Source organism: Jaculus jaculus, chromosome 12, assembly GCF_020740685.1.
Source record: "Jaculus jaculus isolate mJacJac1 chromosome 12, mJacJac1.mat.Y.cur, whole genome shotgun sequence".
Lineage (NCBI taxonomy): Eukaryota > Metazoa > Chordata > Mammalia > Rodentia > Dipodidae > Jaculus > Jaculus jaculus.
The window spans coordinates 11896321-11921095 of record NC_059113.1 but is presented as its reverse complement, the minus strand read 5'-3'; the positions used below and the strand labels follow the sequence as shown (position 1 = coordinate 11921095).

The following is a 24775-nucleotide window of genomic DNA, read 5'->3' as shown; positions in this document are numbered from 1 at the left end:
TCATGAGTTTCTGAAGCCTGAAGCCAGGTGTGGTGGAGCATATTAATCCTAGTGCTTGGGAGGTAAAGGAAGAGGATTAGGAGTTCAAGGCCAGTCTGGAATATATGACTCCCTGTTTCAACCCCTCACCCCAAAATGTATTTCTGGTAATTGCTGGCATCATAGAAAGAGAGAGTAAGACATAGAGTCCCATTACGTACTCGGTTGGTAGGGCGCTGGCCTAGTACGCATGAACCCTGAGTTTGATCTCCAGCACTATGTAAATGCAGCGTGGTGTCCCAGGCCTGTAAGTCCCCGCACTCAGGAGGTGAAGACAGGGAGTTGAGAAGTTCAAGATTATCCATGGCTACATAGCAAGTTGGAGGCCAGCAGGGGCTACATGAGACCCTTGCCTCAAAAAAAGCGGGGGAGGGGACGACTGAAGAGATGACTCAGTGGTTAAAGGTGCTTGCTTGCAAAGCCTAATGGTCTGGGTTTGATTCCCCAGTATCCAGATAAAGCCAGATGTGCAAAGTGGTGCATGCATCTGGAGTTCGTTTGCAGTGGCTGGAGGCCCTGGTACGCCCATTCTTTCTCTCTCTGTTACTCTCAAATAAATAAATAAAAATAAACAAAAATAATTAAAAGTGTGAGCCAGGAGCCTTTAATCCCAGCACTGGGGAGGCAGAGGTATGAGGATTGCCATAAGTTTGAGGCCACCCTGAGAAGACTACATAATCAAGTCCAGGTCAGCCTGGGCTAGACTAAGACCTTACCTTGAAAAACCAACAACAACAACAACAAAGGTGTGAGCCAGGGCTGGAGAGATGACTTGCTGGTTAAGGCGTTTGCTTGTGAAGCCTAAGGATCCATGTTTGACTCCTCAGACCTGAAGTAAGCCAGATGTGCAAGGTCGCCAGGCACATAAGGGGGTGCACATGTCTGGAGCATGATTTCAGTGACTGGAGGCCCTAGTGCACCAATTCTCTCTCCTTCCCTCTCTCTCTATTTTTCTCTCTCATAAAAAAAAGGCCAGTCTGTTGGGCTTGCCTATAATAAATAAATAAATAAATAAATAAATAAATAAATAAAAGTGTGAGCCACAGCCGGGTGTGGTGGCGCACGCCTTTAATCTCAGCACTTGGGAGGCAGAGGTAGGAGGATCGCCATGAGTTTGAGCCCACCCTGGCACTACATAATGAATTACAGGTCAGCCTGAGCTGGAGTGAAACCCTACCTTGAAAAACAAAAAAGGTGTGAGCCACTATGCCCAGCTTTTATTTGACTTTTTATTTTTATTTAAAAAATATATTTATTTATTTATGGAGAGAGAACAGCTCTTGCTGCTGCAAATGAACTCCAGATGCATGCACCACTTTGTGCACCTGGATTTATTGGATGCTGAGGAATCAAACCCAGGCCATCAGGCTTTGCACCTTTAACTGCTGAGCCATCTCCTCAACCCACAGACTTTTAAATATTTTATTTATTTATTTATTTGAAAGAGAGAAAGAGGCAGAGAGAGAGATAATGGGCATGCCCCTAAAATGACTTTTAAAATGTTACTTGAAAACCTCTAATGGGGGCTGGAGGGATGGTTTAGCGGTTAAGGTGTTTGCCTGTAAAGCCAAAGGATCCAGGTTCAATTCCCCATGTTAGCCAGATGTACAGTGTGGCACATGCATCTGGAGTTCATTTGCAGTGACTGGAGACCCTGGTGTGCCTATTCTCTCTCTCCCTCTCCCTCTTTCTCTTTGTCAAATAAATAAATAAAAACAAACATTAAAAAAAAAAAAAAACCTTTAGTAGTGGCTAGAGAGATGGCTTAGCAGTTAAGGCGCTTGCCTGTAAAGACAAAGGATCCGGGTTCGATTCCTCAGGACCCACGTAATCCAGATATGCACGAAGGGGCGCATGTGTCTGGAGTTTGTTTGCAGTGGCTGGAGGCCCTGGTGCACCCATTCCCTCTCTTTTTTTTCACTCTTTCCCTCTCACACACACACACATAAATAAATAAATAAATAAATAAATAAATAAATAAATAAATAAATAATACATATTTTAAAAATAAAAATTTCTAATAAGGGCCAGGTGTGGTGGCACACACCTTTAATCCCAGCACTCAGGAGGCAGAGGTCGGAGGATTGCCATGAGTGCAAGGCCACCCTGAGACTACACAGTGAATTCCAGGTCAACCTGGGCTAGAGTGAGACCCTATCTCGGGAAGAAAAAAAAGAAAAAACTCTAATAAAAGTCACTGTATGGATTAGAGAAATAGCTCAGGGTTCAATTCCCCAACACCCACTTAAAGTGCAATGGCACAAGGCCCTGGCATGCCCACACTCAACTCTCTCTGTTTCTCTATCCTCTCTTAAGTGAACAATAGATAGGTTAATATTGGACTTAAAAATACTTTTTTAAAGAGCCAGTGTATGCACTACATGCGTTAGATACCAAAAGTGTGGAGGAGCACTGGCCTATTAAGTTCTTTTGCCAGATCAGCTCGTTTGCAGATGACCGTTAAATCTTCTCCTGTCAGCTTAGATGAAGAGCCAAGGTGATGGAGGTTCATCAGTTGCACTGACCCAAGATGGAAGAAACAGGCCAGCAATGGGGAGAATGTGAAGGAATTTGATCACATGGCTTTATCTATTTTAATATTTTTCTGTATGTGTATGTAGGTGTGTGACTATGTGCATGGAGGACAGAATTCAATGTCTGGTCTTTGTCACTTCTCCTCCACCCTTTTTTCCCCCCTCAAATAAATAAAAATTAAAAAAAAAAAAAAAACCTTTGAACTTAGTGTCAAATTGGGCCCTCCACAAGCACTTTCTTTTCTTAAAAAAATAATTTTTTAATTTACTTACTACTTATTTGAGAAAGAGAGAAAGCGGCAGATAGAGAGCGAGAGAGAATGGGTGTGCCAGGGCCTTTAACCACTCATTGCAAACGACCTCCAGGTACGTGCGCCACCTTGTGCATCTGGCTTTACTTGGGATATGGGGCACTGAACCTCAGTCCTTAGGCTTCACAGGCAAGCTCCTTATCTGCTAAGCCATCTCTCCAGCCTGTGAATGGACTTCTACATCAACTATATTTGTGTATCATTGCTATTGAAAAGAATACTTTTTCTGAATCCTTAGGCCTTGCGGTCAAATGCCTTAACTGCTGAGCCATCTCTGCCGCCCAGAAGCACTTTCAATAACTGTGATCACAGGCTGCCTCCAGCACCTCTTGATGACATTTCCCCCCAAATCCTGTGAGCGCCGAGTAGACAGAGAACGTGATGTCGTGTCTCTGCCGTGTCCCTAACGCTCACGCGCTGGTTAAGTCTCCACATGCTCGCTGCCTGTCTGATGGCCCAGGCCTCTGCACCTCCTGGACTGCCTGGCCCTGCTTGCCAGCAAGAAGAGCTCTGCCTCTCCAGGACTGGGGAGTCGGGGTGTGCTCAGTGGTACAGCACGGGCCTTACCTAATGTACTCAAGACTCCGAGTTCAAACACCCTGTCCCAACAAAAGGAAGCAGAAAACTGTCTCCCTCACACCCTGCACACACATGTGCCGCACACTGGTTTTATCTACAGCGCTGGGTTCAAGGAAAGTGTCTCTATTCTACATTTTTCTCATTTGCTGAAGGGTTTCCGATGATCTATCCTGCTGGCTTCACAGGTTTGTTGCAAGGATGAAACTATGTTGTGGGAGCAGCAGAACTTTTCCTAAAATCATTGTTCAGGGCCTAGAGGTGCAGCTTGGTAGAATGCTTGCCTAACATGCACCAAGTCCTGGTTTGGTTCCCAGTACTGCCTAAAGCAAGTACATGCCTGTAATCCCAGCACTCAGAAAGCGGAGGCAGGAAGATCAGAAATTCAAGGCAGATGGTAATGGAAAGTGATTATCAAAATGTAGTACATACATGTATAAAAACCATGAATATTGCACTCGGGAGGCAGAGTTAGGAGGATTGCCATGAGTTCGAGGCCACCCTGAGACTACGTAGTGAATTCGAGGTCAGTCTGGGCTACAGTGAGACCCTACCATGCAAAAAAACAAACAAACAAGAAAAGTGAATAAAAAATAAAAATAAAAAAAGAGAAAGTTCCTGTAATCTCAGTGCTCAGGAGGTGGAGACAGGAAGATCAAGGTCACCCTTAGCTACATAATGAGTTTTGAGGCCATCCTGGGCTATATGAGACCCTCTCTCAAAATAAAATAAAATAACCAAAACAAATAAGTACATAAATTTTTAAAAAGCATTGTTTGGCAGGGCACGGTGGCACACACCTTTAATCCTAGCACTTGGGAGGCAGAGGTAGGTGGATCACCATGAATTCGAGATGTGAATTCTAGGTAAGCCTGGGCTAGAGCAAGACCCTACCTCAAAAAAAAAAAAAAAAGCACAAAAGCACTGTTCAATTTTGAGTGACTCTGATCCACTTTCTCTTGTTTCAGCCAGCCAGCTTTCCCCCATATGCATCCATATTCCATCTCTGACTCAGGGCTTGTGGCTCATTAAAAAAAAAAATGGAGATGGGGAGGGGAGGAACTACCTTGGGATATTGTTTACAATTATGGAAGTTGTCAATAAAAAATGGAGGAGCTAGAGAGATTGCTCAGTGGTTAAGGTGCTTGCCTTCGAAGCCTAGGGACCTAAGTTTGATTTCCCAATACCCACATAAAGCCAGATGCACAAGGTGGTGCATGTGTCTGGAGTTTGTTTGCAGTGGCTAGACCAGGCCCTGGCACATCCATTCTCTATCTGCCTCTCTCTCTCTCTCTTTCTCTCAAACAAATAAAGAGGGGAGCTGGGCGTGATGGCACATGCCTTTAATCCCAGCATTTAGGTGGCAGAGGTAAGAGGATTGGAGTGAGTTCAAGGCCATCCTGAGACTACATAATAAATTCCAGATCAGTCTGGGACAGAGTGAAACCCTACCTCAAAAAACCAAAATAAAATAAAATAAATAGGGGCCTGGAGAGATGGCTTAGTGGTTAAGGCACTTGCCTGTGAAGCCTAAGGACCCACGTTGGATTCTCCAGGTCCCACGTAAGCCAGATGCACATGGTGGCTTATGAGTCTGAAGTTTGTTTGCAGTGGCTAGAGGCCATGGTGTGCTCATTCTCTCTCTCTTTCTCTCTCTCTACCTCTAATAAATAAATAAAAATAAATCTTAAGAAAAATAAATAGGGCTAGAGAGATGGCTTAGTGCCTAAGGCATTTGCCTACAAAGCCAAAGAACCCAGGTTCAATTCCCCAGGTCTCACACAAGCCAGATGCACAAGATAGTGCATGTGTCTGAAGTTTGTTTACAGTGGCTGAAGGTCCTGGCATGCCCATTCTCTCTCTCTTTCTCTCTCTCACTCCCTCTTTCCATCTCTGTCTCAAATAAATAAAGAAAATAAATTTTTTAAAAAGATTAAAAATCAAATAAATAAATAAAATATTTAAAAACTATGGGGGCTGGGGAGATGGCTCAGCAGTTACAGGTGCTTGCCTGCAAAGCCTGCTGGCCCCTGATTCAGTTCCCCCTCACCCACATAAAAAATGTGTCTGTGAGTCAGGTGGGCGTGGTGGTGCACGCCTTGAATCCCAGCACTAGGGAGGCAGAGGTAGGAGGATTGCTGTGAGTTCAAAACCAGACTGACAGTAATTCCAGGTCAGCTGGGCTGGGCTACAGCAAGACCCTACTGTGAATCCACCAACCCCCCTGAAAAAAAAGAAAAAGAAAAGAAAGTGTCTGTGATCCCAACACGCCTTTGTAGAGTGGTGTCCCTATCTATAATACACACATATGCAAGTCAATCAATAAAATTTTTAAAAGTACGTGGGCTGGGGGGATATAGTCCAGTTGATAAGAGTACTTGCCTAGCGTGTAGAAAGTCCTGGGTTTAAATCCCAGCACCAAATAAACCAGGCATGGTGATGCATGCCTGTAATCCCAGCACTGAGGAAGCAGAGACAGGAGCAGGTTAAGTTCAAAGTCAGCCTCAGCTACATAGAGTTTGAGGCTAGCTGGGAATATATGAGACCCCGTTTCAACAACAAAACAACACAGGTTAGTTGGGGTTAATGGTACAGGCCTGCAACCCCAGCTACTTGGGAGGCTGAGGTGGGAAGACTGAACGTTCAAAGCCTTGCTTGGGTTACAGAGTTGAGTTCAAGGCCAACATGGGCAATTTAGTGAGACTCCATAAAAAGCAAAAACAACGGAGCTGGAGAGATTGCTTAGTGGTTAAGGCATTTCCTGCAAAGCCAAAGGACCCCAGTTTGATTTTCTAGGACCCAAGTAAGCCAGATGCACAAGGGGGCGAAGGCATCTGGAGTTCGTTTGCAGTGGCTGGAGGCCCTGGAATGCCCATTCTCTCTCTCAAATAAATAAACAAATTATATATATAAAACCAGGACAAGGACAAGGGAAAAGAGGGTACCAACAGATGATGCATCCATACAAAATACGTTAATAATATTTAAATTTTTTAAAAAAACATCTTTTTTAAGGGAAAGGATAAAGTGTTTGCCTAATATATGCAAGGCCTGGGGTTTGATTCCTAGAACCAAAGGACAGGAGAAAAAACAACAACAACAGATTTAGGGACCCAATGCAAACCTTTAATTCCAAACAGAGTCACCCATCCCAGCATGAGCACACACACAGTGGAAAGGGAATGCCAAGGCCTGGGTAGGAACAAAACCAGACCTAGGCAAAAATATATATATAATTATATACACATACATATGTGGAGAGAGGGGGAGCTAGGAGTGCAACTAGGTAGGGCAGGGAGTCAGGTGAAGAAAGCAGCAGGGGTACCCCAATAAATTACATTCTGTAGAGGGCACAGTGGAGGATGCATGGCAATGAGGGGAGCTGGGAGGCAGGACTCTCAGAGATGCTCCAAGCCTGGCCTCTTGAGCCATTCCCTTGAAGGGAGGCTGAGGCCTGGGCTGGCAAGGCCGTGGGCGGGTGCTAGGAGGCATCCTGGCTGGCTTTGTCTGGAGGCTGGTGGTGGCTAGGCATTATGTAGGTGGCATCTCTACTCTTAGCCAAGGCGTCAGAGGCCCCGGGGCTGGAGCAAGAGACCGTGAAGCTTGGGAGTTGCAAGTAGAGGACAGACAAGCCAGGAGGACGGCGGCCTCCTTGTTGGAGGCCCGGCCGGAGCCTGCTCCTGCCCATCAGAGAAGCAAGACGCCCCAGTGCAGTGAGCTTTCAGAAGGAGTGAACTGGGCTGGAGCCCCCCGGGGCAGGCAGACATAGGGTCCCGGAGCTGTCCCCTCCTGGCTGAGTGACCCCACCTCGTGCAGGACAGCACATAGGCCTGAACACCGAGTCCCCCTTCGTTTCTCCTCACACCCTTCTGTGGACTTTCATGTGAGTGACAGGCAGGGCGAGGGTGCAAACGCTGACTCTGTCCAGGCTGGGTGTGGCTAGGCAGTGGGGACCAGGGACGGGATGAAGGCCCTGGCCCGTTGCTGCGGGGAAGGAAGTCCACACCTCAGGGCCCTGGGCCTACCGAGGTCGAGGCTCCCCCTCTTCCTGAGGAGCAGAGCCCAATGTGTCTGCTCTGCCTCCCACTGCTCTCAGCCCTCGGGGGGAAGAAGATGCTGTGGGGGGGATCTCGTGGCCTCAGCTCCAGGGCCCTCGGGGACAGGGAGGGCCAGCGGGGTGGTCAGAAGAGGGAAGCCTTCTTCTTGAGCTCGTTCCGCTTCCACAGCGCCAGCTTGCCGAACTCCTCAGGAGACATGGCGAAGACCCTGGAGAAGTCCTCGGCTGACAGATGTCTCTGCGGGGGCACACGGGGCAGCGGAGGGAACGGAGGCTCAGGGAGGGGGCCAGTGCTGAGTGACCAGGGGGGCTCGCCTCTACACCGCCTCTTCCCTGCATACCTCAAGCCTCATCCGGTCCACACCTGGCGGCAGCTTGGTTCGCCCCTTGTTGGTCACCACCAGCATTTCATAGGGATAGATCTGGGGAGGCAGGGAGGACCCTCAGGCTCAGTCTCCTGAGCTCCTGACCCCCTGGATCCCCTAGGACCCCCTGTCAATCTGCAGAGGCCGCTGGGGTCATGCTGCTTTGTCCTCCATCTCCCTCCCCCGCTCGTCATCCAGGACCGCCCCACAGCGCACGCAGCTTGCCAGGCTGCACCACCTCCCGGCCACCCGCCCCGCTGCGGCGGCCAGGTCCCCTGCCCTCACCTTCTGCTCCAGCACACAGGGCAGGGAGTTCCCCCGGTCCATCCTCCCCCTCTGGCCCTCTCCGTTCTGGGGAGACCAAAGCTGCAGTGAGCCAGAGTGGGGTAGGGGGACTTTTCCCAGGCTTACCCCAGGCGGGCATCTTCGATCTTCACCAGGCAACTCGGTGGTGGTCCCCCGCCCCTCCCTACCCCGCCACCGCCAGGTGCCTGGGCCTGGCTTCGGGTGATTCTCCTTCTCCCCTCCAGGGGGCGCTCACCTGCAGGCCTGCGGAATCAAGAGCAGGGGCTCAAGGACAAGCCTCAGCCACGCCCGACCTTGAACTGACCCCCTGCCCACCTGTGACACAGGTTGCCTTAGGGTGCCTGTGACGGTCCCCTCCCCAGCTCCCCAGCGACAGGCACTTCTTACCTGGGCTCCCAGCCTCACTCCCCGATGGGCTGAACTCTGTGGACTGTAGCTAGGAAAAGACACAAAGGAATCAGAGGCAGGTGGGATATTTCCTCATCAGTTCCCTGCACCCTGAGGGTCTCTCCACTCCCCAAGACAGCCAGAAGCACCAAGCATGCGCACGTCTCCCGCGAAGCCCACACTTCCTCCCGAGGCCTTACCCGGCTCAGAGTGGTCCTGCCGTAGGAAGGGAGAGAAGAGGACTTAGATGTTCCCGACTGCATGGCTGGAAGACAGTAAGAAGGCCTGGGTTCAGTCCCTTGGCCCTAACAGTCCTTCTTGTGAGGGCTGCCTCAGTGACCTTGGCCAGGACAGGAGCCAGCTGGGAAGAACCTGGTCGGCTCCTGATGGCTTCCAGCTTCCCACTCATTACATTCAGCAAGCGGCAGGGCTCATCGGCCCTCCTGTCTCTATCCAGCACTGTCCCGACTACACACCGGAGCCCGCAGGCACGGCCGAGGCTCGGCATCGTGAGATGAGCCTCTGGAATCCACTAATTAATCTACGATCTGGGAGAAACGGCTGAACGATTACAATGTTATGAATGCTGTAAGCAGCTACATTTTGCACACGTGACGTTAAGATACAGACACACAGTCACTGTCTCAGTGCAGTCAAGATGCTTCCCATGCCTGGCGTGGGGGCGCACACCTTTAGTCCCAGCACTCGGGAGGCAGAGGTAGGAGGATCACCGTGAGTTTGAGGCCACCCTGAGACTACATAGTGAATTCCAGGTCAGCCTGGGCTAGAGTGAGACCCTACCTCAAAAAGCAAAAAATAAATAAATAAATAAATAAATAAATAAATAAATAAAAAGGGCTGGAGGGATGGCTTAGAGGTTAAGGCATTTGCTTGCAAAGCCAAAGGACCCAGGTTCAATTCCCCAGTTCCCCAGGACCCACATTAGCCAGAGGCATAGGGGGCACACACGCCTGGAGTTCCCTTGCAGTGTCTGGAGGCCCTGGTGTACCCATTCTTTCTCTCTCTCCCTCCCTCTTTCTCTGTCAACTACATAAATAAAACAGAAAGAAAAAAAAGATGCTTCCCTCTTGCATGACTGGACATCATCTGCAACTTGAGCATCCTTAAAACAATTCCTAAACCCCTGATGCACTGGAGATTATAATTCTAGACATTTGCTTGAGGTTTGGATGTTTGGGTTAAGGAGCTGTGACCATCAATCTCTAGTGCCGCCTTCACTGGATCAGCAACCAAGGAAGAGACACAGCTCTTGGGTAGATCTGTCAGGGTGCTTCCAGGAAGGACTAATGTGAAGAGGGCGGTCCTTTTCGGGCAGGGAGAGAGGAGAGAGAGATATATATTTCAGGAAAAAAAACTAGCACTTTTATTTTTGTTTTTACCTGGTTGCCCTGGCTCCTTGCTGATAAGTACATCTACCTTATTACTACCGTCCTTCACGGATGTGGGAAAATGGTGTCTTCAACCTTCCAGTGTGGACTGAAGACTAGCCGGAGGCTCTTCAGGAGCCCTCCAGGTCTCCAGAGCCAGACTGAAAGGGATGAAGCCTCTGGCCTCACAGACTGAACAGCCACCAAGTCCTCAGACTGCCGCCTGCCCAGCCCGCACCCCGTCAGCTGACCTAACAAGTCCTTTTATAGCATACGTTCATTCCATTGACTCTGTTCCTGCCTAGTCCAGGGTCCTCCGCTGGCGTCATCCACCCAAGCAGTTCCAAATCTTAGAAACAAAACCAAATACAAAGTCTTAAGTCTGAAACCCTTCAAGTCCTAAGCATTTCAGAAGAGGAATCCTAAACTCGTATAGAAAGTCACTGGCGTTCACGGTCTTTCGGTATTGGAGCTTTGCAGACTCTTGCAGAAACTCTACGCTCATACTTGGGTTGTCAGAATTTCAACCTACAAAGCACATATGTAGGTTTTTCACTCCAGAGCACTTCTAGAATGCTTACTTATATCAGCTAGATCCCACCATAACCTACATGACCACAAGATGCCTCAGTCCAGGGACCTGTGCCAAAAGCGATGCTGAAAGAGGCATTTAGATAGTCTGTTATTTATTTATTTATTTGAGAGAGAGAGATATAGAAAGAGGCAGCTAGAGAGCAGGGGGTGGGGGGGGGGGAGAATGGGTGTGCCAGGGCTTCCAGGGCTTCCAGCCACTGCAAACAAACTGCACAGGCATGTGTCCCCTTGTGCATGTAGCTTACTTGGGTCCTGGGGAGTCGAACCTGGGTCCTTTGGCTTTGCAAGCAAGCACCTTAGCCACTAAGCAATCTCTCCAGCTCTAGCTATTCTATTTTATAAAACCAAAATGGAAACCACAGTATTATTTTTATTTATTTATGTATTGTTTTGTTTTCTTGCCTGAAGAGAAAAATCTGGAACACCAAGATTAAATTCACCCCCTGGGGTGTCCTTCTATCTGTCTCTTTCTCCAGGCATCAACCACAGACTCCAAATTCTCTACAACGTCATTTGGAAATCTTCCCACTCATCATGATCCTGCATTTTAGGCAATTTTGGGAGTATCCTAGCCACAGTCACCTTATACGCCCTTCAGTTCCCAGTGCCAAGGTCAGATGTGGCAGTGAACACCTATAATACCAGCATTCGGGAGGCAGAGGCAGGAGGACCAGGGTTCAAGACTATCCATGGCTACAAAGTGAGTTTGAGGCCAGCTTAGACAACATGAGACCCTATCTCACCTGATCCCCCACCAAAAAATAGAAAAAGTAAAAACATTGTCAATCCTAGCGACTTCTCTGTTTGTTCCACATCTGCCATGCCTAGTCAAGGGCCGTGCCCGGGAGCTGTCTTCTGCCATCACTGGGAAACCGGCCTTCACCCTGGAGCTCCCACCCCCTCCCCCCGCCTAGGCCAGCCATCTCATGCAGACCTCCAGGTTCTCACTGCCCCAGCCTCTGTTCTTGTGTCCTCAGTGCCAAAGTGTGGAGGAGTACAGTAATGACTTTCACCAGTCTCCCCGCCGAAGAGCCTGGCCTCGCAGCTCCTCAGCACTTTCCTTATCAAAGGTTAGCCCTAGACCAGCCCAACATCTCCCCTCTTGCTCTCCAGCTGTTGGTCAAGGTAAGGTCATGGGGACACTTCCCATCAGACAAGCCGGACTCACCACTCCCCCGCTCGGCAGGTCCACCCCATCCTTCAAAGGAAGAGGTCCTTCAAGACCAGCCTCCCACATTCTGAGGTTCCATCTCCTTCCCCCAGTCTTACCATCGGCCACCCATGATAGAAGCCAACTTTATAGAGAAAAGTGATTTATTTAGCTCATCGTTCTCTTCACCATCCAAGTTCTTCAGGTGTGGGCACTTGACCTATCCTTCCACCTAGCCTCTTGTATGTTGGCCTCAGAACCTCCAGCTCTTTTTGTTTTGTTTTTCGAGGTAGGGTCTTGCTCTAGCCCTGAGATTCACTACGTAGTCCCAGGGTGACACTGAACTCACTTCGACCCTCCTACCTTAGCCTCCTCAGTGCTGGGATCGAAGGCATGCACTATCACGCCTGGCTAACCTCCAGCTCTTGACTCAGTCCAACTCAACGCCTACCTACATGCTGTACGTTGGGCATTTCAAACCCTACACATCTGAAAGTAGTCGCTCCCTCTTTTAATTTTTAATTTATTATTTATTTGTAAGGTGAGAGAGAGAGAGGGAGAATGGGCATACCAAGAGGCTCTTGAGCCGCTACAAATGAGCTTCAGATGCATGTAACACTTTGTGCATCTGGCTTACATGGGTCCTAGTGAGTTGAACTTAGGTCCTCTGGCTTTGCAGGCAAGTGCCCTAACAGCTACACCATCTCTCCAGCTCAATAAATATATTTTTAAAAGAGGGCACAAAGTACAACTAAGTGATATAGCACTTGTCTACTACGCATGTGGCCCTAGGTTCAATCCCCAGTGCCGCCAAAAAGAAAATAATAATAATAAGTAAAGTCATCAGGGTGGCAGGGTGGAGCTCTCATGAGACCATATATATAGATATGTATATATGTATATACATATACATATATACATACATATATATATATATATATACACACACATACACACACATACATACACACACACACGTTCTGTTTCTTATCACATAATAACTGTACCACCTTGCTACTCTGACAGGAAAGCCCTTGAACTTCAGAATGATGAGCTAAATAAATCACTTTTCTCTATAAAGTTGGCCTATCTCATGCTAGGCAAGCACTCTCCCGCTGAGCTTCAATCTCAGCCCTTTTGCAATCCTCCTGCCTCAGTCTCCTGAGCAACTGGGAACATAGGCCAAAGCAACTAGGCCCGGCCTAGTATTTCCTGATGGGGACAGAAAGCCTGGCTGACACACCCCAGCTCCTGGTGAGCGTGGCAGATTGCCTCCAAAGATGACTGGCATCTCTACTCACTGCACCCTGTTTGCCTTCTACAATGGCACCTTGCAGTTGCTCACATCAAAAGACAGACCGCAGCTCTCCACTTTCAGTCTAGATTTTCAAGCGAAAATTTTTTTTTTTTAAATTTTCATCGAGATAAAGAGTCTATGTGGCTTAGGTTGTCCTCAAAGTCATGAACCTCCTGCTCGGTTTCATCAGGGCTGGGATGAGAGACTTGTGCTACCATTGTGACTTGGTTGTCCTCCGTTCACAATAAAAGTAACACGGAGCAGCTCCTCAGGTCAGGCGTTAAGAGGCCTTGGAGCTCCCTTCTGGGGTGGCCCTCCCCGCCCCTCCTCTCTCCAGCCACTGTGCTCTTGCGAAGCCCAGGCTAGGCTGAGGTGCCGCTCAAGGTCTTGGCTTCCCTGCTCGATGCTCTCTGAGTTGCCGGGTGTTTCGGGCTGTCTCCCTTTGCTCCCACACTCTTACTGCTGTTTGTGAGGACCTTTAGCCCCGTGACCTGGCCCCTCTGAGACTCAGGTGAGTCCGTCGGAACTTGTCACTGTCACTCAAAAGCACCCGCAGACCCCTCCGAGCCGCCACCGGCTATACTGCTCCCAAATCCCGGCTCTCTTGTGGGGAGCCCCAGTGCTTAGTTACAGGGTGGCCTCGAACTCACGGTGATCCACCTACCTCTGCCTCCTAAGTGCTGGGATTAAAGGTATGTGACACCACACCTGGCCCTTTAAAAAATATGTTTATTTATTTATTTGAGAGAAGAGAGAGGCAGAGAGGCACATGCAGATAGAGGAAGAATGGCCATGACAGCGCCTCCAACCACTGCAAACGAATTCCAGACGCATGTGCCACCCTGTGCATCTGGCTTTACATGGATACAGAGGAATTCAGCCTGGGTCCTTTATCCTTGCCAGCAAGTGTCTTAACCACTACATCTCTCTAGCTTGATATTGTAACTTTTTAATTAATTTTTTTTGGTTTTGTTTTTACTTTATTTATTTGACAACAACAGATAAAAAGGCATATATAGAGAGAGAATGGGCACACCAGGGCCTCCAGCCACTGCAAACGAACTCCAGATGCGTGCGCCCCCTTGTGCATCTGGTTAACGTGGGTCCTAGGGAAACGAGTCCTTAGGCTTCACAGGCAAGCACTTAACCGCTAAGCCATCTCTCCAGCCCATTTTGAAAATTTTTTTTGTTTATTTTTATTATTTATTTGAGAGCAACAGACAGAGAGAGAAAGAGGCACAGAGAGAGAAGAGAGTGGGCGCCCCAAGGCTTTTAGCCACTGCAAATGAATGAACTCCAGATGCGTGCACCCCCTTGTGCATCTGGCTAACATGGCTCCTGGGGAATTGAGCCTTGAACTGGGGTCCTTAGGCTTCACAGGCAAGCGCTTAACTGCTAAGCCATCTCTCCAGCCCTCTCCAGCTCATTTTTTTAAATGAATGTTTTTACTTTATTTGACACAGAGAGAGAGAGATTGAGAGAGGGAGGGAGGGAGGAAGGGAGAATGGGCATGCCAGGGCCTTCAGCCACTGCAAACGAACCCCAGAAGCATGTGCCACCTTGTGCATCTGGCTTACATGGATACTAGATAATTGAACCTAGGTCCTTGGGCTTCACAAGCAAGCACCTTTAACTGCTAAGCCATCTCTCCAGCCCCATGTAACCTTTTTTTTTTAAATTAATTTGGAGCTGGGCTTGGTGGCGCACACCTTTAATCCCAGCACTTGGGAGGCAGAGATAGGTAGATCATCATGAGTTTGAGGCCACCCTGAGATTACATAGTGAATTCTAGGTCAGCCTGGGCTAGAGTGAGACCCTACCTTGAAAAACCAAAAAATAAAAAAAGTATGTGTGTGTGTGTGTGTGTGTGTGTGTATATGTGTGTGTGTGTGTGTGTGTATATATATATATATATATATATATATATATATATATATATATATATATATAAATGATAATTTGTATTTGTGTGTTTGTGTGTTTGTGTACAGGTGTGTGTGTGTAGGTCACAGTTGTCCATGCTCTGCCTTCTATGGGACATGGCCTCTTGCCACTGCAAACGAATGTCAAACCAGCTGGCCCTCTTGCTTCAGAGTCTCCTAGCTCTGCTTCCCATTGTCGCAGGTATGTTGGGGTGCATCTACCACTTTGCTTGTGGCTTTCCATGAGTGCTGAGGAGTTAAGCCCAGGCCATCAGGCTTTGCAAGCGAGCATCTTTAACTGCTGAACCATCTCTAATTGCTGAGCCATCTCTCTAGCCCCCTGCCCCTTGTTTTGATTTTTGGAGGTAGGTTAACGTGGAACTTACTCTTTGGTTTCAGGATGGTCTTGAACTTAAAGCAGTTCTCCTACCTCTGCTTCCAGAGTGCTGGGATTAAAGGCATGCACCACCACACCCAGGCTTTCTAGCCTTTTTCTTTAAAAAAAAAAAAAGTATCTATTTGCAAACACAGAGAGAAGAATGAGTTTGGGCTTACCAGGGCCTCTTGCCACTGCAAATGAACTCCAGATGCATGTGCCATTTTGTGCATCTGGCTTTAAGTGGGTAGTGGGGAATTGAACCCAGGCCACTGGGCTTTGCAAGCAAGTGCCTTTAACCAATAAGCCATCTTCCCAGCCCCACCTCCTCCTCTATTTTTGGTTTTGTTTTTCAAGGTAGGTTCTCACTCTAGCCCAGGCTGACCTGGAGTTGACTATGTATTCTCAAGGTGGCCTCACACTTGCGGCGATCCTCCTACCTGTGCCTCCTAAGTGCTGGGATTAAAGGTGTGTGCCACATGCCCCCCTTTTTTTTAAAGTATGTACGTGCATGTTTGAGTTGGTGTGTGTGCATTCCCAGGTACGTGCAGGTGCATATGCACATGTGTGTGTTTGCATGTAGAGGCCATAGGACAACCTCAGTGCTGTTCTGAGGTGCCGCCACCTTTTCTGAGACAAGGTCGGAGCTTTGCAACTAGGCTAGGCTGGCTGGCTGGGGAAGCCTAGGTAACCTCCTACTTCCGCCTTCCCAGCGCAGGGAATAAAAGCATGCACCACCGTGCCTGGCATTTTCGCATGGGTTTTTGGAGATCAACGCAGGTTCTCATGTTTGTGGGGCAAGAACTGGATGATCTTTTTAGCCCCAGGACCACGTCGTCTACGTCTAATGACTCAGTGGATGACATTCCTCCGCCTCCCCCGCGCTGGTCTGGCCAGGTGACCCTGAGCCCCCTCCACAGTACTCACAGGTGTGGAAGGGGGTCCGGTCAGGCAGGGAGCGGGTTTTCCTCCTGATGGGCAATGACTTTTCCATTTCTTCTTTCAAGATCATCTTTCCCAAGTTGGAAGTAACCTGTTGGGGGCGGGAGGAGGAGGGAGCTGAAACTTAAGATAACCGCTTCTCCTCTTCAAAAGGCGTGGTGTTGGTCACACTCTAGACAGAAACAGGGATGTTTTCTGCAGGTAGCTGGTTCATGTGGAGCCCCTCGCTCTTACCTGACACTCAGTCACATTAGGTTTGTCATAACTAATGAAGCAGAATTCTGATGCAGTGGCCTCTCTGTCCCAAGTGACCAGAGCACAAGCCATTTCACTGGCAATTTCTTGGCTCTCAACTCTGCCCTCCCTGGACCAGTAACCCATGTCCTTTTTCTTCCTGTGAAATACTCAACCTGCTGGGCTTTGGCCCCTAATGTCAAGTGGCACACCCCTAGAAGCCCAGGGGTCCTTTCAAAAGCAGCAACTGGGATTGTGGGAAAGGAGATGCGCCTGCTCTGACACGGGCGCTCCTGAGGTATAAATCCTTTAAGATAAGCTGCAGGGCCAGAGCATTTGTCCCCCAGAAGACACAGGGAGTCCAGATGCTACCTTACTGAGTTCCTCTTTCTGACGCTCCCTGATCGCTTTAATCTCTTCTTCAGAGTCATCGTCTTCCTCCTCTTCCTCTTCCTCTGCCCCCTTTCGAGATGCCTTCCGCTTCCTCCATTCTGTCTCTAGAACAAGAATAGACGAACCAATGCAGTTGCTCCTTCCTCCAGCTTGGTTCTGGGCTGGACCTCGAAAAGAAGACTACAGGGCTGGAGAGATGGCTCAGCAGTTAAGGTGCTTGCCTACAAAGCCACAGGGCCCAGGTTCGGTTCCCCAGGACCCACGTAAAGTCACATGCATGAGGCGGGGCATGTGTCTGGAGTTCCTTTGCAATGGCTGGAAGCCTTGACGTGCCCATTCTCTTCTTCCCTCTCTCTATCTGCCTCTCTCTCTCTCTTTCTCAAATCAACCAGTCAATAAAATAAAAATAAAGACTACAAATTCTGATTTATGTTTATTTTATGAGAAAAATTATTTGGGGACTAGAGAGATTGCTTAGTGGTTAAGGCGTTTGCCTGTGATGCCTAAGGATCCAGGTTTGATTCCTCAGAACCCACATAAGCCGTACGTACAACATGAAGGCACATGTGTCTGGAGTTCATTTGCAGTGGCTAGAGGCTGTGGTGCACCCATTCTCTCTCTCTCTCTCTTCATCTCTCTCTTTCACTCTAATAAACAAACATAAAAAATTATCTGGGAATAGTAGCTCATGCCTTTAATCCCAGACTGAGATCAAAGGATCACTGTGAATTCCAGGCCAGCTTGGGCTACAGAGTGATTTCCAGGTCACCCTGAGCTAGAGTGAGATTATATCTCAGGAACAAAAGGGGGGAGGGGCTGGGAATATGGCTCAGCAGTTAAAGGCACTTGCTTGCAAAGCCTACCAGGAGGGTTATTTCCACAGTACCCATGTAAAGCCACATGCTCACAGTAGATCATGTGTCTGGAGATTGTTTGCAGTGGCAAGAGGTCTGGTGCATCCACACTTAAACTCTCTCTCTCTGCTTGCATATTTATTTATTATTCCAGACAAATGGAAAGGGACAATATTTTTATTTAATATTTGAAAACAGAGAGAGAGAAGAAAGAGAATGAGCACATCAGGGCCTCCTGCCGCTACAAATGAACTCCAGATGTGTGCACCACTTTGTGCAGCAGGCTTTACATGAGAACTCCATTAGGCTTTGCAATCAAGCACCTTTAACCACTAGGCCATTTCTCCAGTCCCCCCACAAATTTTGATTTTTTTTTTTTTTGAGGTAGGGTCTCACTCTAACCCAGACTGGCCTGGTATTCACTTTGTAGTCTCAGGGTGGCCTTGAATTAACAGCGATCCACCTAACTCTGTCTCCCGAGTGCCCAGCTCCAAAAATATATTTTTTATTTTTTATTTACCTCAAAAAAGAGAGAAAGAGGCAGCTAGAGAGAGAGAATGGGTGCACAGGGCCTTGGACCACTGTAAATGAACTCTAGACTCATGTACCACCTTGTACATCTGACTTATGTGGGTCCTGGGGAATTGAACCTGGGTCTTTTGGCTTCAGAGGCAAATGGCTTACCTGCTAAGCCAACTCTTCAGCCCTCCAAAGAAAACTTTTTAAACTAAATAAAAAATTTAAAAACTGGGCTGGGGCTGGAGAGATGGCTTAGTGGTTAAGGCACTTGCCTGCAAAGCCTAAGGACCCATGTTTGACTCTCTAGATCCCACATAAGGCAGACACACAAAGGAGAGGCAAGTGCAAGGTTGCACATGCTCACTAGGTGGTACAAGCATCTGGAGTTTGATTGCAGTAGCTGAGGACCTGGTGCACCAATTCTTTCTCTCTCTCTAAAATAAAATTTAAAATATGGGCTGGAGAGATGACTCAGGGGTTAACACACTTATCTACAAAACATGACGACCTAGGTTTGATTTCCCAGAACCCACATAAGTGCCTTTTATGGCTGAGTCATCTGTGGGTGGCCTCGAATTCACAGTGATCCTCCTACTTCTGCCTCCAGAGTGCTGGGATTGAAGGAATGTGCCACGATGCCTGGCTATCTATGTTTTCATTTACTTTTTCTTTTTAAAAAAATATTCTATTGAGCCAGGCATGGTGGTGTACGCCTTTAATCCAGCACTCAGGAGGCAGATGTAGGAGGATTGCTGTGAGTTCCAGGCCACCCTGAGAATACAGAGTGAGTTCCAGGTCAGCCTGGGCTACAGCGAAACCCTACCTTGGAAAACAAAAACAAAAAAAATTTTACTGGTTGGGCGTGGTGGCTTATGCCTTTAATCCCAGCCCTCGGGAGGCAGAGGTAAGAGGATTGCTGTGGGTTTGAGGCCACCCTGAGACTACATGTTAATTCCGGATCAGCCTGGACTAGAATGAGACCCTACCTTGTAAAACCAAAAAACATACATACATACATACATGCATGCATACATATATTTATTTGTATCTGTCTCTTTTGTTCTCTCTCTCAAAAAAATTATAAAAAAATATTTTATTTATTGAAAGAGAGAAAAATCCGGACATGCTGGCAAATGCCTTTAATCTCAGCACTCTGAAGGCAGAGGTAGGAGGATCGCTGTGAATTCAAGGCCACCCTGAGACTACAGAGTGAATTCCAGGCTAGCCTGGGCTAGAGTGAGACCCTACCTCGAAAAAAAAAAGAGAGAGAGAGAGAGAGGAAAAAAGAAAAAGAAAGAGAAGGAGGCAAATGGGGAGAGAGGGAATGGATGCAACAGGGCCTCTAGCCACTGCAATTGAAGTCTAGACACATGTACCATCTTGTGCATCTGGATTTATGTGGGCACTGGGGAACTGAGCCCAGGTCCTTAGTCTTTGAAAGCAAGCTACCTTTCCAGCCCTCAATGGTTTTTTGTTTTTGTTTTTGTTTTTGTGTTTTTCGAGGTAGGGTCTCACTCTAGCCCAGGGTTCTATTCCCAGTATTCACATAAAACCAGATACACAAAGTGGTGCATGCAGCTAAAGCTTGTTTGCAATAGCAAGAGGTTCTGGTTCACCCATTATCTCTCCCTTCTTCCCCCTTCCTCTCCCACCTCTCTCTCTCTCTCTCTCTCTCTCTCTCTCTCTCTCTGCTAGCCAATAAATTTAAATTTTTATTTTTAAAAATATATTTAAGGGAGATGGAGAAATGGCTTAGTGGTTAAGGCACTTGCCTGTGAAGCCTAAGCTCCTAGGTTCGATTCCCCAGGACCAACATAAGCCAGATATACAAGGTGGTGCATGCACCTGGAGTTCACTTGCTGTGGCTGGAGGGCTTGGTGTGCCCATTCTCTCTCTCTCTGCCTCTTCCTCACTCTCTGTCTCTCCCTCTCTAAAATAATTTAAAAAAATATATATGTATATATATATTTAAGCTGGATGTAGTGAAGCACACCTTTAATCCCAGCACTTGGGAAGCAGAGGTAGGAGGATTCCCATGAGTTTGAAGCCACTCTGAGACTACATAGTGGATTCAAGGTCAGCCTGGGCTAGAGCCAGATCCTACTTTGAAACACACACACACATCTCTCTATATAAATACATATATATTATTTAAATATATATATATATGTATATATTTAAAATATTAAGACATTGTTTGGCAATGTTGCCCTGGCTTTTTTTTTTAAGAGAGCAACTATAAGCAAGAGAGAATTGGCACACCAGGGCCTCAGCCACTGTAACTGAACACCAGAAGCTTATGCTACCTAGTGAGCATGTGTGACCTTGTGCTTGCGTCACTTTTGTGTGTCTGGTTTACATGGGAGCTGCAGAAGGAGCAAACATGGGTCCTTAGGCTTCAGTGGCACATGCCTTAACTGTGAAGCCATCTCCCTGGCCCTTGAGCACTTTTAATTAATTAATTTTATTTTTGAGAGAGCGATAGCAAGAAATAGAAGGAGAGAAAACTGGTGTGCTAGGGCCTCCATCCACTGCAACTGGATTCTAGCCACTGCAATCAAACTTGTGGGTGTGCACCCTTGAGTGCATGTGTGACCTTGTGTATCTGGCTTACGTGTGTTCTGGAGAGCCTAACCTGGGTCCTTAGTCTTCTCAGACAAGCTCCTTAACTGCTAAGCCATCTCTCTAGCCCCTGACCTCATTTATTTTGGGTGGGGGGTTGAAGTAGGGTCTCACTCTAGCCCAGGCTGACCTGGAATTCACTATGGTGTCTCAGGGTGGCCTCAAACTCACAGCAATCCTCCTACCTCTGCCTCCTCAGTGCCACCATGCCTGGACAAGAGTAACATATTCTTGCCTTGCTGTGAAACTGGGTAGGAAACACATTCACATGACTTAAGTTCTCTGGGGGCCAGTTTATTATTATTTTTTTCTCTTCCCCAGATCTCCTATGACAGGGCCTAGGACCCAGCAGCAGCTTGAGAAATGTCTGCTGAGTTACTGAACATGTGAACAGGAAGGGAAGGAACAATTAACAAGTGTGCCCACAGATCCGGCAGGACAGAGGTGCGGGGAGAAATGAGTGAGCAAGGAGCTGGAGAGGAACTTCAGGGCATGGGTAATGCAGAACTGGGCTCAAGGGGCGGTACCAAAGGGCAGAGAGAAAATGGTGACTGGGGTCCTAGCCTCCCTTCTCTCTTCTTCCCAGTCTTTCATACCCACAACAGCCAGCGATGGAGGACACGGCCAATAGTCTGTCTCAATCTTGGCCGGCTGGTTGGGGTCTGGAGGCTGTGCTGCAGGGAACTTGGATGACTCTATGATGAGGTCTTCAATGAGGTGCTTGCTCTGCGGGCTGCCTCCCATGGACTCTGCCGACAAAAGCTCGCGTTGGCTGCCTGCCCCAGGCCAACCAGGCGGCCAGCCAGCCTGGCCCACTCTCACCATCCCCAGCTCCCTCACCTCTGCCATCACACCCATGAGACCCCAAGCGGAACAGCAGTGCCCAGCAAAGCGTCCAGGGCGAGTATCACGGGGTTATGAAGTTACTCTCCCACCCCCCTTCCTGAACATGGCCCATCACTAAAGCATGGGGGGGGAGGGGCACCCCAGGGAGTCAAGGGGATCCTCACCTCTCTGCTTATAGATGGGTGGCTTCTTGTAGATGTTGAAATCTGGGCGGGTGGTCTCTGAGAGAAGGAACAAGAGAAGGGGGACATGCTGGTGACAGGGGATGGTGGCTCTGAGGAAAAGAGTAGAGACAAACGGGATGGGACAAAGAGAACGGGACCATGCGCCAGGACAGCCACGGGTCCTGACGCCCCTCAGGGTGAGACGTTCTGGACTTTTCTGTTTGGGTGGGAGACAAGCGCATCGCTGTTGGGAGCTTCGCACAAGCGGGTCTGGTCAGGTGTGCACCCCAGGGTAGGAAAACGAGAGTAAAGAATTTGGAGATCTTGAAGAAACAAAGTCCCAGGGAAAGGACACAGCCAGGCTGACAATGAAACCTACCGGGATGGTGGAAATGCGGCAGGCTGGTCCGAGGGGTCCCTGTGGTTCTGGGGGTTGAGGCCTGAGAGATGATCCCAGGGGTCCGACTCTCCGCCCACACCTGTGGGAAAACGTGTGACTCCTAGGTCTGCACCCTGTCTCACCTCCATGTCCATGGCTTGGCCACTCCCCAGGCCCTCCCACTCTGGAAGCTCACACCCCCAATCCCAGGGCAACAGGATAGAAGAAGCACAGTCAAGGACCCTGTCCATCTGTTCGGGGTGCCTGCACGGGTCCCGGGTCAGACAGACAGATGGACAGAGTTGGCCAGTGACCAGCTGGGATCTGCTGAATCTGTCATCCTGTGGGCTCTGCTGAGCTTGGGCTGGGTGGGGGAGGGAGGGAAACTGGGGCCCCATAAAAAAAGAGGATGGGGAAGAAAAGAGACAGGGATGGGGCAGTCTTACCTCTGGGGATGGTGGGGGGGATGTGGACTTGGGTGACAGTGAGCGCTGTGAATGGAAAGGAGTTGCAAGAAGGATTAAACTTTCCTCCCTCCCCACCTCAAAGAAAAAAAGCCTTTGGGGCTGAAGAGATGGCTTAGCAGTTAAGGCATTTGCCTGCAAAGCCTAAGGACCCAGTTTTGAGTCCCCAGTCCCACGTTAAGCCAGATGCACAAGGTGGCCCATGCATCTGGAGTTCGGCCTTGGGGCACCCATTCTCTCTATATATCTGCTTCTTTTTCTCTCTCTTGCTCTCAAGCAAGTAAATAAATAAATAAAATATTTAAAAGAAAAGCTCTCGACCCACAACCTCAGAGGGGCCACATCACCCCTACCCAGCCAAAATCCTCAGCCTGGCCCTTCATCCTGCCTCTGCCTGGTCTTCTCCGAGTCCCGAGTCTTTCCTTATAAAGTTCGGGCCTGTGAACTGTGTGCCACGTGCTCCAAGGGTCAGCTGGGAACCAGCTACGGCTCTGCCCTCAGAAGCTGACCAAGAATAGTGGGACAAGACCAGGAAGCAGCCTGAAGTCATGACTCCATGGCTTCTTAGTGTTGAAGTCTTCCCGTCTGGCCCCAGCTCACCCCAACATGAACTCTCTCTTGAGTACAAGTGACAAAAGTGTCTGCCGTGCGCTGTCCCGTGCACCCCGAGTTCCTCGTGAGGCGCTTGGGCAGATATGCCACCTCTTTGGGACAGGAAGGAGACTGAGGCCGGATGACTCCGGGTGCTCCTTTAGTGTGGTTTGCTCTTTTCACCCCCTTCCACCCTCTCGGTGATGCCACTGTTCCACCGTGGCTGCCATTCCCCGCCGTGAATGCCCGGCTACTTCCCGGCCACACCCAAGCCTGATTTAGCTGCCAGACTCGGGGCTGATCGCTGTGCACAGACCCCTCTGCTTCTGCCTCTGGGGAAGACTTCGCCTGCAGGACTCCACCAACCACCTCTCCCCAGATCTGCCCAGAGGAGCCCTCTCCTCTTACCTCCCGGCTTCTGGGCAGTTCCACGTGTTCCAGGAGGGAATAAGTGAAGTGGGGTTCATAGATCATGAGGTCAGGCCGCTCTATGTCCAGGATGGCTTTGTCCTTGGGGATGGCAGCCAGGTCCTTGTAGGCCAGCACCTGGTTGTCCATTTTGGCCTAAAGGGAAATGGCTTGAATGGAACAGATGCGCCCAAAGCATGGCCTAGGGCCCCGGTCTCATTGGCACAGGACCTAGTCACCCAGAAAACAAGCCATTTGAAACGTCAACTCTCAGGTGTTAACTCCCTTAAGTTAAGTTTTGGTTCTGCTTATTGGTTCTCACATGGTCTGGACTGGCATCAGACTCTAAAAGCCCAGGTCTTGAATTTCTGATCCTTCTTCTGCCCCCACCTGCCAAGGTCTGGGATTGACAGATGTGTGTCTCCATACCAGCCTCTCTACCATGGTCACTTTAAACAAACAACTCTGCCTCCGAGGCACTTCGGAGCCAGACCAGACCTTGCTAGGGGCAGCGAAGAATCTTCCCTGGATCCCTGGGTCTCTCCACCAGCCAGGGCTCAGAGGGCCACCAGCGGGAGGTTACAAGGGGGCTCAGGTGAAGTGTGTCCCCGCCCCTCCCTCTGCCCGGCTGAGGTGCAGGTGGGGACCGGGGTACTCACCACGATGCTGGAGGGAGAGCCCGGCACACTGGAGTCTCGGGAGGAGCTGACGCTCCCAGGGGAGGTAAGAGATTGCTGGGGAGAGCGAGAAGGCGGGGGAGTGGGCATGCGCGTGGGTGCGAGGGCGAGGGGCGAGGGGCTGCCCTAAGCCTTGGGGTGTGGGGGGGTGGTGGGAACCCGGCGTACTGCGCCGTAGCGGCCACCAGGTGGCACCGGCGACTCCGAGCCGGCCGGGGAAGGCGGCGGTCCCCCCCCCCCCCCGCCCCACACCTCCACCCGGGCCCCCGCGCCGGGCCCCGGGCCGCCGCGCGCACCTTGTGCAGCCGCTCCATGCCGCCGAGGCCGGGGCGCGCGCGGGGCGGACAGGCGTCAGGCGCGACCCGGCTCCCGCGGCGAGG

General features: G+C 49.3%; 1 protein-coding gene across 4 annotated transcripts; it reads right to left on the bottom strand.

Moving 5' to 3' along the window:
- Nucleotides 1-6564: 6564 nt before the first annotated feature.
- Nucleotides 6565-24768, bottom strand: Dmtn (dematin actin binding protein). 4 transcript variants are annotated; one of them, XM_045131749.1, is made up of 15 exons: nt 24692-24765; nt 24378-24452; nt 23719-23874; nt 22702-22746; nt 22256-22355; nt 21877-21933; nt 21463-21615; nt 16851-16975; nt 16230-16335; nt 8776-8840; nt 8576-8624; nt 8424-8431; nt 8168-8233; nt 7859-7939; nt 6565-7755 (listed from the first exon to the last, which is right to left on the bottom strand). In XM_045131749.1, exons 1-15 carry the CDS (start codon nt 24707-24709, stop codon nt 7642-7644), a joined length of 1218 nt encoding a protein of 405 aa, XP_044987684.1. In that variant the 5' UTR covers nt 24710-24765; the 3' UTR covers nt 6565-7641. The 4 variants fall into 4 exon arrangements, with proteins under 4 accessions (XP_044987684.1, XP_044987686.1, XP_044987685.1 ...); XM_045131751.1 differs by lacking the exon at nt 24378-24452 and having other exon boundaries at nt 24692-24768; XM_045131750.1 differs by lacking the exon at nt 8168-8233.
- Nucleotides 24769-24775: the final 7 nt, after the last annotated feature.

Coding starts and splice junctions, on each gene's coding strand:
- Dmtn (XM_045131749.1), bottom strand. Junction 21,934..22,255: donor GCCGCATTTCCACCATCCCG/GTAGGTTTCATT, acceptor TCCTTCTCTCAG/AGACCACCCGCCCAGATTTC. Junction 16,976..21,462: donor TCCATCGCTGGCTGTTGTGG/GTATGAAAGACT, acceptor TTCTTGTTCTAG/AGACAGAATGGAGGAAGCGG.